At 31.4% G+C, this 13,135-nt stretch overlaps 2 protein-coding genes across 2 annotated transcripts in view; both read left to right on the forward strand.

Annotated features, from left to right (window-relative positions):
• Window positions 1–628: 628 nt before the first annotated feature.
• Start1 (Steroidogenic acute regulatory protein-like) lies at window positions 629–6,378 on the forward strand. The gene is made up of 11 exons (XM_018448814.1): window positions 629–852; window positions 2,588–2,870; window positions 3,222–3,302; window positions 3,429–3,506; window positions 3,684–3,737; window positions 3,822–3,954; window positions 4,207–4,424; window positions 5,342–5,506; window positions 5,630–5,734; window positions 5,844–6,019; window positions 6,121–6,378. Exons 2-11 carry the CDS (start codon window positions 2,628–2,630, stop codon window positions 6,320–6,322), a joined length of 1,455 nt encoding a protein of 484 aa, XP_018304316.1. The 5' UTR covers window positions 629–852; window positions 2,588–2,627; the 3' UTR covers window positions 6,323–6,378.
• Window positions 6,379–12,529: 6,151 nt separating this feature from the next.
• Dgk (diacyl glycerol kinase 1) overlaps window positions 12,530–13,135 on the forward strand; it is a 101,939-nt gene continuing 101,333 nt past the window's right edge. Inside the window, exon 1 of the mRNA XM_018449015.1 lies at window positions 12,530–12,779. The gene's annotated coding sequence lies outside the window, so the exon portion shown is untranslated. The remainder of the gene's footprint in view (window positions 12,780–13,135) is intronic.

The raw sequence follows: 13,135 nt of genomic DNA on the forward strand, positions 1-13,135 counted from the left end.
AATAATCAAAAAAAGGAAATTAATAAAATCAATTTAAAATTATCATATCAATTTAACTTACATGGATTCGGTTTAACGATGGTCTGTTACAAAAATAATGTTGCTACCGCGAGGTGTCAAGCAAGACTGTGTGAGAGGTCAATTCGCAATAATACTTATGTAAGATGACGTTATATAGGAAATGTTCGTCTGTATTTTAATTTAATTGTAATATATACTTTTACACACGAAGAACTTGTGTTGGCTCACATAGGCTTATTCACTGTACCATCATTATCGACGACCTTTAATATTGCTCTTGTAATATTCTAATACATTTGTATAAAAATTCTGGAAAAATTACACATATATGTACTTCTAGTTATTGAGTACTTTCCATTTGATGACATAAGTATCGTTCTATCTTTCATTCATGGAATGTCAAAAAAGATAGAACTATATTTGTATCGACTTGTATCACTAAATGGAAAACGTTCATTTTTTTTATCCATTATTTACAGTTGAATTATATTACACTTTCTGCACTTAAAACAAGATCGAACATTGGAAAGAGAAAGAAAACAAGATAAAAAGTGCAACAAGGTTCAACCATAAGGAGTAATGCAATCGCATGAAGTTGTACACGTTTAACACAACTTAGCGGCGACTCCGAAATGTTCCAACTTCAGGCGTGACTAAACGTCACTTTGTGCTCTCTTGTTTATACTCAGCGATTCGATACGGTGGTGCAACCGAATGGTTTTCTCGTTATCGCACAACGGCATGCGATGCGATGCACGTGCGTGACATTGTTTCGTCGATAGACAATTCAACTACCTGGCCGTATCTATGAGAGCTCCCGGTCGCAAAACGGTAAGGAACGAAAAAAAATTTCAAGCGGAAACATCGAAGGTCGAAGCACGACGCGATGGTACTTCTGTTCGTGACGCGAATGTCTCTCGAGTGACAGCGAGAACGCACAAAATCCGCTTCTTCGATGATTTTTCAAGTTCGGCTATCCGCGTCACGGCGATAAAATAAACAACAGTGTTTGCGATTTTGAGGTTAGGACGTCTCATTAACTCCTGTGACAGAGTCGCGCCAAATGGAATATTCCTCTTAAATCTCCTCCTTCTGGAGAGATTTGTGCCAAAACAATTCAGCAAAACTATATTTCATGATTAATATCTTTGTATACCGCGATTTTGATGTTAAATATAGAAGAAGAAACGATATGCCTATAGCGATAATAATGCATTCCGTTTTAATCTGCAGCGATATGTTATCAGATTACACTCTTGATTTAGCCTGTGAAATTGTTTATGAAAGAACACATTGTATGTGTAACGATGTATATACTGGGTGATTCATTTTAATCATTCCACATTAGAATATCTTAAAATCTTTAAGTTTAAGACAAAAGTTACTTATGGGAGAAGAAGATATTGACTTTGGTTTACGTTGAGAAAATGTCTTTAAGGTCAAATCAAGGACATCTAAAATTTTTTTAATTGTAATCCTCACTTTTTATTTTAGGTTCATATAGCTGATTTCAAGACCTTTTCAAAACACTATAATAAAATATATTTTTTTCTTAAAGTTTATGTCTACATTTAATCAACCCACTTAAAAACATTAAATTTAAAACAAAGGTTTGAGACGAAGAGAAGATAATAACCTTTGACTTTGATATACTGTCCTCGAGCTCAGCTTGAAGTTACCTTGAACTTTTTAAATTTCTTTTTTATTTTACGCTATTTTAAATACATTTTTTATTGCACCCCATCATGAGAGCGAAACTCACGTTAATAAAGCATCCTAAAGGGAATGCCAGAAAACTACTACATCCATATGTTCTTGGGTCACTATCTTTTTTCCTCCATAGTAACTGAGCAATTTTTGTCTAAAAAATTCTTTTCTTAAACTTTTCTTAAATATTTTGAGATATTCTAGTGGATCGCGCGCGATTAAAATAGACTATCCTGTATATATATTATAAGACTAAAACTCAAACAATTGCATTTTATTGACTGTCATATCCTGTAAGCATATCAGTACAATAGGCCTCTATTCTTTCTAACTGAATTTCTTGTACGATTCGAACTTCTTGCACTGTTAATATCAAAATAATGAATTTGATATTATTTTCCAAGATTGTATTATTGTACAATTGTAATAATCTTATACAAGAAAATATTTAAACCACTGTCGCTTTTATTCATGCATGTAATAATGTATTTATCTTGCGTGTGTATGTAATAGCAACTAATAAGAGTTCATTAACTGATGAAATGGCATATCATACAATCCAGCGTATGTAATATGTTATTTTATCAACTGGTAATCTATTTTTAGCATCACTTGTAGCATTACTTCTTGCGAAAATAAATATTCATATATCAGATATATTCATTTTAGCTCTGTTTCTATCACATTTTCTGCATTTGAAATGAAGTAAATTTTAATTTTGGAAGAAGAAATAAGGCAGGAAAGATATAAAACATAAGAATTACGAAAAACTAATAAAACGAATATTCATGCTATTATTACTACTATTTCTACTAAACTAAATTTGCACATGCTTGCTACATGATCCATTTTCTTAAAGGTCGACGTTACGACGACGACATCAAAAGTACATCAAAAAGATGGCAGAAGATGAGAGACAAATTAGAATGGCCGCTGAAGCTATATTAAGTGGCTCAATCAACTCTCAGAGGAGTTCGGTTACTCAGCATAATATAATGCGAACACCGGATATCGTTCTCAGTGAAGATCTGATTGCAGGAGCGAGACACAACGGCAGGATGTCAAATGTCAGGCGTTTCTTCTGCCTCTTCGTTACCTTCGATCTTCTTTTTACATTCCTCATGTGGCTCATTTGCACGATGGTACAAAAAGATTATCTAATCATTTAATAAAATTAGATTGAAAACTTGATTTTGTTAAAGATGCAATTTTTTATTTTGGTAACATGTACGGTTCATTTGCTTCTATCTGTTGCTCGCGATGAAAATATTTGTGCATTTGTGAGCAAAGAATTATCTTTTGCTACATATTTTCATTTGCGTACTACTTATTGATGAGAAAAATTCATTAAATTTCTAATGTATTTTTATAAAAAGTCTAACGAAGTTAAATTGCTGTGACATTTGATTCATCATATATATGTATGTGTGTGTATATATATATATATACATTTTTTTAAATCGAAATTTACGGTCGCTTTATTATATTTACAGATTGCAGGTGAAAGTTTACGTATAGCTTTCACAGATCAGGTGATACATTATCATATAAAAACGTCTTTGTTTGATATTGTAGTAAGTATATTTTATCATTCATTACTAATTAGTTTAATAACAGAATGACGACAATGACATTCAGTTCGTCATAATTTTTCATTATTCATTGGGGGAGCAGAGATTTTATAGATTTCATCTTCTCAGATGGCAGCGATTTGCAGGTTCACGGTCTTGTTGCTCTTTTATGCGCTACTGTATCTGAATCACTGGATCATTGTAGCTGTAAGTATGTTTATCAATTGAATCTTTTTGCGAAAAAGAAAAATTTATTTATAATGAATGTATTATATAATATAAACAGCAAAACAAAGAATAAAAATTTTTTAACTTCATTTTCAAAATCTATATATATATGATATATATATATTGTAAAAATAATTTTGAACTTATATTTTACAGATATCAACTGCCACAACATGTGCCTTTTTAATTGCCAAAGTTTTTCTTTTTGATGTAAGTGTTTTTGAAATACTTATGTATATATTATCTTTGTTATTATCTCTTTTTATTTAATTCATTTAACGTTTTGTGGTTCAGTGGACATCAGCTAATCAACCAGTATTCCAAGTTCTGCTGATCTTGACATCTTTTGTATTAGCATGGGCAGAAGCTTGGTTCTTTGATTTTCGTGTGATACCTCAGGAAACTCAAGCAAGAAATTGGATTCTTAGTAAGCGGTCTCTTTCTCTTTTTCTCTTAATGCTCTAAATGTTTTTTTGTTTTTACCATTAGTCAACAACTGATACGACATGAGAAACAACAATGTAAACCCATTTTGTACACAAATATTTACAAGAATACTTTAATAGCATGATATATGATATATATAAATAGAAAGTATTGCATTTTGATATTTAATTTTGATCTTCGCAAATTAATTTGAAAATATGAAAAAATATCGACGAATTTATAAAATTTACAGGTTTTCCAGATACAGAAAGAACTCCGTTATTACAAGGCATTGTGACCGAGTCACGACAACATGCGGCAAATGTTGATCACATCAGTACGTTTTTCACACCTGTGGAATCTCCGACTCATTCTGATGATGAGGACATCCCCAGGAAACAAGGAGACTCGAGAAAACTCTCAAAATCCAGTGAATTATTTAGATACCTAGCAAAACTTACACCTGATAAGGTTAGTGAAATTATGTTTTTGTTCTCACATTAATTGATCATTAATTCGTAACAAGCATTAAAAAGAAAGAAAACAATAATATATATGTCTTTGACATATATGAATCTTGACTTTAATTAATGTTTAACGTTTATTGCATTCAAATTGATATTTATACAGTATTAGCGAATATTATGATTCGATAGCTCTTAAGATATTTGGTAATATATTTTTATAATCTAAAAACTATCAAATATCCCAAAAGTCATTGAGGCATTAAAATACTCGTTGATATGAACTAATATGTATTGATACATGTATACAAATATATATGTAGTTAATACATGTCGAATTCATTTCTATATGTTTACGACAGTAATGCTTAATAAATATATTTTTAAACATTCAATGATAATTGAAATTGATGGGGGATATAGGCGAGAGAAGGCACCAGGAAATACCACGGAAATAACAAAGTATAAAGACAAGAAGGTCAAGAAATATACTATCTTTAGTTGATTATTCGTATGAAGACTAGATGAGCGACTCGTGTTTAATCATTTTTCTTCTGTATTTGTCAAATTAAATTTTAATCTGTAAATTTTATTGGATTAATTGTGATTTACATATTATGTTTTTAATTTTTAATTTTATTTGTACTACATGTGTTCCAAACTATAATCAAACAATGCTTTCGTCACACACAGTTATATTTTTGCGAGTGCAACAAATCAGTCGTATTATTTATCATCCACGTAATAATAGATCGGAAAATCAAACACCTATACTTTCATCTATGATATTTATAATTACTATGTTAATGCGTTATTTCTAAAACTTTAAATCACTATAAACATGTGTATAATATTTCCATTCTACAATACATTTCTAGAAATATTTTCTTTGAATCTCTAGATATTTTTAGATTTTTTTTTTAGATTGATGAATATAAAATGAAGACATCTAAGATGTTACAAGATTGTCACGACTTGTTAACATCAAAAGAATGGAAAGACATAAGTATAACAAGCGATGGTGATGAAATGTCCTGCATGCAACTTCCATCGGAATGGAAATTAGATGGAAAGGTCATGAAAATCATGGTAAGCTGCATAAATTGAATATAGCGTAAATTGAAGATATGTAAATTTAAAAAATGCAGATTTCTCCGGTAATAAAAAAATGTTCTCATTTTATAAACGGTTAAAATTTAATAATTATTCAAGGGTATTATCGATGCACCTGCTAGCATACTCATAGATTTATTGTTTGATGGTGTCGAGGAACAAGTTTCGTGGAACAAACTCGTAACAGAATCAATAAAACTACAGGTTAGTAAAACCTGTTTCTTTCTTGTTTCTTTCTTTTTTCTTACTTGTTTCTTTCTTTTTTCTTACTGTAACGTTTTGTCATACCGATAACAAAATTAATTTTAAACAGTATATTGATGAAAACACGGATATTGTTTACCAAGCAACAAGTCCTTTTGGCGGCGGAATCATCACGGCGCGAGATTTTGTTATTTTAAGACATCGTAAGAAATACGGCAATTATTATATCACTAGCGGTGTATCGGTTCCTACCGCGTCAGTTGAAGTTCGCCCAAACATGACAAGGTGAGACCCCGAGACAAATTATATTTTATAACATATAAGAAAATAAAGGTAGAGAGACACAAGAAAAAATTGATTGTATTACTTTAAATATTTTCTTTAAGGGGTGAAAATGGTATAAGCTGTTTCGCAACAGAAGAGTTACCTGACGAAGCTAGTAAATGTCGTTTTACTTGGATCCTGAATACAAATTTCAAAGGCTGGATACCACAAACTGTTGTAGATAAATCTTTGTCCACTGGTCTAGTAAACTTCATGACATATTTAAGGGAACACTTGAATGATATGCAACAATCGTCAATCTAGTACAGTGTTATCATAAAGTTGATATATAAGTTGAATTATCTTTTTTTATACATTACGTTAGATCTACGTATTTTTTTTATTTAATATGTATTGACGTATATACATAATACGTACATACATATCAAAAAAGAATATTATAATTCACGTAATTGTGGACTTGATAGAGAATATATTTTTAAATGGAAGGCATTTTTTAACACTAGAATCGCCGAGAGACGATATCCCGCTAAAAGTCGAAGGTGCCAATTTGGTAATTTTCTATCCTTTTCGGTTAGTGAAAAGTTACTTAGATATTGTTTGTATCGTTAGAATTGTTTATATAGTATTCATATATTTTCAATAATGGCTATGTTCAGCAGAAAAAGCAGCTTTGCAACGATTGTGAAATTCTTGATGTAATCGCTTTATACATTTAGATCCAATGAGGAACTAAGGGCAAGACCAATTATATTAAAAAATTTTACAACAGTTACATAACTGCTTTTTCTGTTGAACGCAGCCATTCTGTAATTAACGCAGCCATTGTAATATAATACAAAAAGAAAATTGAAATGATTAGTGGAGTCAAAGGACATCATCGCGATTTTTATGTTAAAACACTTTTTGTTTGAATACGAATAATTCTCGAGTGTGTGAATAACATTTAAGACACATTTATTTACTAGCGAAGAGTACGATTGAAGTCACAGATGCATAGTCGTAATTTTACGATTTATATAAACATAAGTATGTTCCAATTATATTTATAACTAACAGGAATTATTCTCATCAATTTTTAAAATGTAAGAATTTTATCGATATCGGTACATGAATATCCAGTATCTATACTTCTTAGTTTTATTTTAAAAATTGTATTCTGTATTTTTTCTCACAAAATCATTTCTAATTGCAATCGACAAACAAGAAAGGAACATACTACTCTATTCTAATTTTTCTTTTTCTATGAAGTATGTCGCATAGTAGTAGTTAAGAACCATACACATATATTATGTGCTTTTTGTAAGTGCCTATGATTGTTCGGTTAAGCACATCTTATGACATACAATGTATATATAGTAGTATATTGCAAATGTGTGTTTAACACGCGTGATAGTATCTATCATGGCGTCTATCACATTTCATGCAAAAATAAAGTCGTGATATTGAAAAAGTAACATAGAAATATATTACTAATCTCTTTCTTTTTTTATCTATTTGTTTTTATGTTATTTACGATTCATTAACGTTTTTCTTTGCTTCCTTCAATTGCATAAATCGTAAAACCTAATGTATTGATACTGTACATATAAATGTGCATTTAATGCCCGTTTCTATCAATGTAGATTAATTTTAATCTTTGTTCAATTTGCTCTTGATCTTTTTTTAATTCTTAGGACTAGAAAAAGGGATGAAGATTTAATTGAACCGAGATTAAAATTAAACTATATTGGTAGAAACGGGAATAAGTGAAGCATGCAGTCATTAAATTAATAGGATTATTATGCGTTTTGCATTTGATCAATTTCGTATATGATAAGGATGAAGAAACGCACTTTATTCTCATACATGTACGTTGGATCGGACGTACTTTATTTTTTTTAATTATAGAAAATGTATATACAATTGCACGTTTATTCCTGATAAATTCATTTCATTTAATTAACATTAAGTTGGCGATATATCCGCACAAGCGTTTAATTATATAATTTTGAATGACACGATATGTTTATATGAAAATAAAACACAGTGACAATTTACGAACACGCTTTCAAGTTTAAGCTTCTTGCTCTATTTATATCATCTTCGTTTATGTGATCGATATTATGTAATTTTATTGCCTAGTATATGATAACGAGCGTTTGCGAAATGTTATGAAATAAATACTTTAATAGGAAGAATAATGATAGAAAATAATCTATTAGAAAGAAAAGAAATGCAATGACAACATGTTGATCTTTATTAATATTAAAAAAAATAGGCTGTTGAAACTAACTAAAACAATTTTTAACGAAAGATAATTGGTTGATTTTGTTGTACAGCAGCATGTGTAATTTAAGAAATTATAAGAATGTTTAGATTATGTAATTTTATGATTTGTTGAGAGAGAGAGAGAGAGAGAGAGAGAGAGAGAGAGAGAGAGAAATAACTATTATTAATCAAAAGATTAATTTTATTTACTGTATGTGAGTGTATATAGGTATATGAATAAGTATATCAATTAAATTCTCTCTTAAAGAGAAAATATTATGATAATATTACTTTTAAGCTATTCAATATAATGTATCTCGATTTTATATACGTATCTAATCAAATATCTCCTTGTTTTTAGATATTTCGTGCATTGTGATCTACTTTTATTAAAAAGACTGCATGAATTTGTCACATGACTGTATTACATAGCGAAGTAAAAGCGACAAAGCATGCATATGCTTAATGTCCCATAAAAAAAGATAAATACTGTTTTGTTTCTATATATGTTCGTAATATTATATACATAAAAATAGCAATTTGTATTAAGATTTTGTACGTGTCGTTAATCTACATCACTTGTGCAATATACTCCTACATTTTTCCTGGAGGAGATGCCTGTGAGACACAATACTACATTAAAGAAATCAACGATGTGTCTCAGCAGAATAGAAGAATAGACTACTCGAAGATGATTTTATAAGTCCAGCATATATTCTAATATAAAGATTTTAGCTTTAAATCAATAAATGCAAAAGAAGATCATATCCCATTGTTTTCTTAGACGTGTCAAATCTCCTGTCTTACACACGCATAACGAGATAATAGCTACGTTGTTTTGGTCGTTAGTTTTTATTTATCTGTAATCGTGTAAAGTTCAATCGTTCTTGCAGCGCATAAATTATTGAACACTCATTACTCGTTGATTGTTAAATGTCCAAATATGCACGCCATGAGTATGTGGCACACGAGAATGGAGATACGAAGATTAATGGCAAAACGGATAGAAGCGGTAATTGCGGTAAATCCGTCTACTCTAGTATACATTAATTAACATGATTATATGGCGACGCGCACCGATATTGCTTTACAATAATGTTATAGTACATAATTAAGCTTGTCGTATTCTGTATATAAAAATATCAAAAAAATTTAATTTCATTGAATGCATAAATACGTCGTATTACGTGTAAAATAACGATTAATATACTCAGGTAATTTGCTAGAATAATCATAGAAGTTTTCATACGAAAATCCTAAAAAATTAAAGAGTTTATTTTGACTGTTGAGGAAACGATAAAAATTTTTAAATAATATTAATTATCTTATTCAAAGATGAAGGAAATATTAATAAAATCTAGATAAAGAAAGAGAGAATTCAACTTTCGAGGGTCGTAATAAAGTAAACAAAGATCTTGGGCGTTACGAAATATAATCTAAATTCTAAATCATTAAATATTAAACAACGTAAATCCAAAATTTGTTGTTTCCGTTTAACGGTTACCAGATAATAGCTTAGTTTATTAATATGTATGGCCAATTTGAATTCCTCGATATCGAGAGTTAATATTCTCGTAATTTAAGCCTCGATACGGCTGGTTTCATTAGTGCTTATGCGGTAAAGCAAAACACAAGTTCAGTATGATATAGCGTTGAAGTTTAACATGTCATGTAATTTCCACGTCCAATCGTTCATTCATATGTTATGGAAATTATAATCCTTGTTTACTTTATTACGACGCAAAATAATAATAGAGCTTTTACTTCAGTTTTTTATTTTTTTATACATCTAAACAAGAGAATAATATAAAGGCGTGTAAGACTATTATTTATCTTAATCAATTATCTTAATATGTTCCTCCTTTATTCCTTAAAATTAAATTTATTAAACGATGCCATGAATACAAAATGTATGAATTGTTGAATAAATTTCAATGTGATATAAACAATTAAGATTAATGTATATGATTCTTTTTGAAAGAGCTAGAATGCATATACGTCTCGCATTTTCAATGCGAAATATCAAAGATCAAAATATTCACGGATATGAATTATGAAATATCCTGTTAAATTTACAATGACGTAGTCTAAAAAATAATATATAAATGAAAATATAAAAACATGTAAGTAATAAAAAATTGTATAAGAATTTCCTTTTGTAGATATTTAAAGAACCTGACAGTCACGCGATTGATTAATTTGAAAATTAGCATGTGTAGACGTATAGATGTATGATAGAGAGTAAATTAATAATAATTCATTATTATTGCAGCCATAAGAATCATAACGTAATTATTACAAGTATTATACGTGAACAATAGAGGTACATTGCGGACGTAGGATGCAGCTGGTAAGACAAATTGTTGGATTTCGAACGTCATTCGCAATTCCTCGCACGTATTTTGTTCTGCACGTAGCTCATGCGAATATTGCGAATTGACGTATAGCTCACATTTGTCCGATTTGCACGTTGTAAAAAGTCATTCCCATTATTACCTTTGACGTAATTTGATAACTTATAGGAAATAAAAAGGATTCTTTATAGGTGTGTTAACAACGAAAATTTCGTATTGCAGAAAAACCATATTTTTCCGTATAATATTTATTGACGCGAGAAAAGAATTGGAAACGAGGTATTATTTACTTTCATTGATCTTAAATGATTTTTGCTTTCGTAATATTAATAATTCTATATAACATGTAATTAAATTTTTACAACGGAAAAAATTTCATGTTTTTGTTACACATTAAAAAAATTATCATTATATTTCTTTTTATTATATTTTCTAAAATATTAATTACTCATCGCTAATTGGTTTATTTTTATTTTTTTAAAAACCGATACGCGAAATAAAAAAAGGTGCCGATAAAATTTTAAAGCTCATCATAAAGAAAATAAATTTGTTTGTCAACTGCACAGTCAACTGTACAGTTAACAATTAAGCAATGAAGGAAGTAATTTTTCGAGACATTGCTTTATAAAGCTGTACTTATTTTATACACTCAGTGTAACATTTCCTGCTGCAACGGAACACACAATTTTGTCGCGATGGAAAACTCGAGAAGAACGAGCACACTGACAAAGGCTAACGTGGCAAAGGGAAGGAACTCTTTAATTAATAAAATGAAGATTCAAAGGAAAATGGAGCGAAACACGATGAGAAGCCGATGTATCAGATGTTGATTAGATGGAAAAGAAAACAGCGCTTAATAAAATCATCAAGATTTATACGTATTCATCGTGTATTATTACTACATTAACTAAAGCGATGGGAAAAAAAGTCTTCAATTCAAGTTTAATAAACGCACGTTGTGTGGTACATCTTGCATTTTCATCTACGGGAGAGAGGGCTTTTTCCGCGTGATTTATCATACATAGGGATTATTGTAGGCCTAGTTCGACGCAGCTGATTCTGCAATTCCTTTACCGCGTAAGCACTCACAAAACGAGCTGCATCGACCGGTGAATTACGAGAATTTCAGCTCAATATCGAGAAACGCAAATGCAACTGTGTGTTAATGAGTAGCCCAGAGGTATTACCTATTAACTATAGCAGCAGGTACCCCTTAACAGAAATAATTTGCATATGTGTCGACTTAATACATTCAACGATTTAGATTTGATTTTTTCTAGATATAAATAATGTTTGTTATTTTTTCCAGATACTGTAGATATTTGGATTCCAGACAGCACAATGTCCAAAATCGGAATATAAATATTATTATTATTATTATTAATATTGATAATTATAAGGCATTATTATTATATTATATTATTATTATTATTAGATGGCTTTAAGAAGTCTTTATGTTATCATTTAATTTAGACATATATTTGTTTAAAATATCTTAATGGGAACTTCGAAATCTCTTTATAGAGATTAAAATTCTTATTTCAATATTTAGATACTTGGATTAGATAGCAGGATGGTGGTAGCCCCTGAGAATCACACTTTTTTGTCGCAGCGCAAGACGGAGCGGGAAGGGAGGTGGCAATGCAACGCGGGGGATTTTTGCGCGGGCGGACGGCTGCAGGGGCAGCATCCGTGCGGAGCAGGTGGCGCTGACGCAGGGGCCGGAGATCACGGCGGGCGAGCCGAGCCAGTCGTTTCCGCGCTTCACGCGTGTGCGCATCTCGTATTGCGTTTTTAGCGTGTCGTTGCATCCAGCGGCTTCGAGCAGCTTCGAGAGAGAGAGAGAGAGAGAGAGAGGAAGAGAGACAGACAGGCATAGATAGATAGATAGATATAAAGACAGATAGATAGATAGGTAGATAGAAAGAGAGAGAGAGAGAGAGAGACAGAAATTCCGATAAGACATTCGCGTTATACACGCGCGGCGTACCGACGATCAAATCGAGGCGCGCGCGGTCGATTTCGTGTTTCTCTTTTCCTCGCGGTTTTCTACGGAGTCTTCAACGGGGCGCCGGCCGAGGACAATGAAGACAGCAAGGATGTGAGAGCGGCGCACACCTGGAGCGTCCGATACGCGGCGCGATGGCATGGAAATGGTAAATACATTGTCGTTTATTTTCTCCTTCGGGAATCGATCTTCGCGTTTTTGCGATCCCCGATTTTTCTCTATTTTTTTCTTTTTTGGCGTGCACTTCGATCATTTCATTATTCGTCCCGCGACACGCGTCGCCGGTTACGGCCTCTCTTTCGCTCTTCGATTGTTCGTGGAAGTACTCAATTTACTTGTGCTCCGATCCTCTCTGTTACGTTTTATTGTGCTGTGAAATACGCGTGAAACGCGGATATGTTCCTCGGGTATCTTACTATTATTTTTGGTCCAAATATCAAACAAGCGTAAACTATCAAACGTGGCTCAATGTTATGACAATTCAGAAGGGATTAAGGAAGAGCG

The sequence above is a fragment of the Mycetomoellerius zeteki genome, unplaced genomic scaffold, assembly GCF_001594055.1.
Source record: "Mycetomoellerius zeteki isolate Tzet28-1 unplaced genomic scaffold, Tzet1.0 scaffold228, whole genome shotgun sequence".
NCBI lineage: Eukaryota > Metazoa > Arthropoda > Insecta > Hymenoptera > Formicidae > Mycetomoellerius > Mycetomoellerius zeteki.

What these genes read in the sequence shown, in the direction of transcription:
- Start1 (XM_018448814.1), top strand. Translation starts at nt 2,628, where the DNA reads ATGGCAGAAGATGAGAGACAAATTAGAATGGCCGCTGAAGCTATATTA. An exon ending in ATCACTGGATCATTGTAGCT is followed by an intron (nt 3,507 to 3,683) that starts GTAAGTATGTTT and finishes TATATTTTACAG; the next exon opens with ATATCAACTGCCACAACATG. An exon ending in CAGAATCAATAAAACTACAG is followed by an intron (nt 5,735 to 5,843) that starts GTTAGTAAAACC and finishes AATTTTAAACAG; the next exon opens with TATATTGATGAAAACACGGA.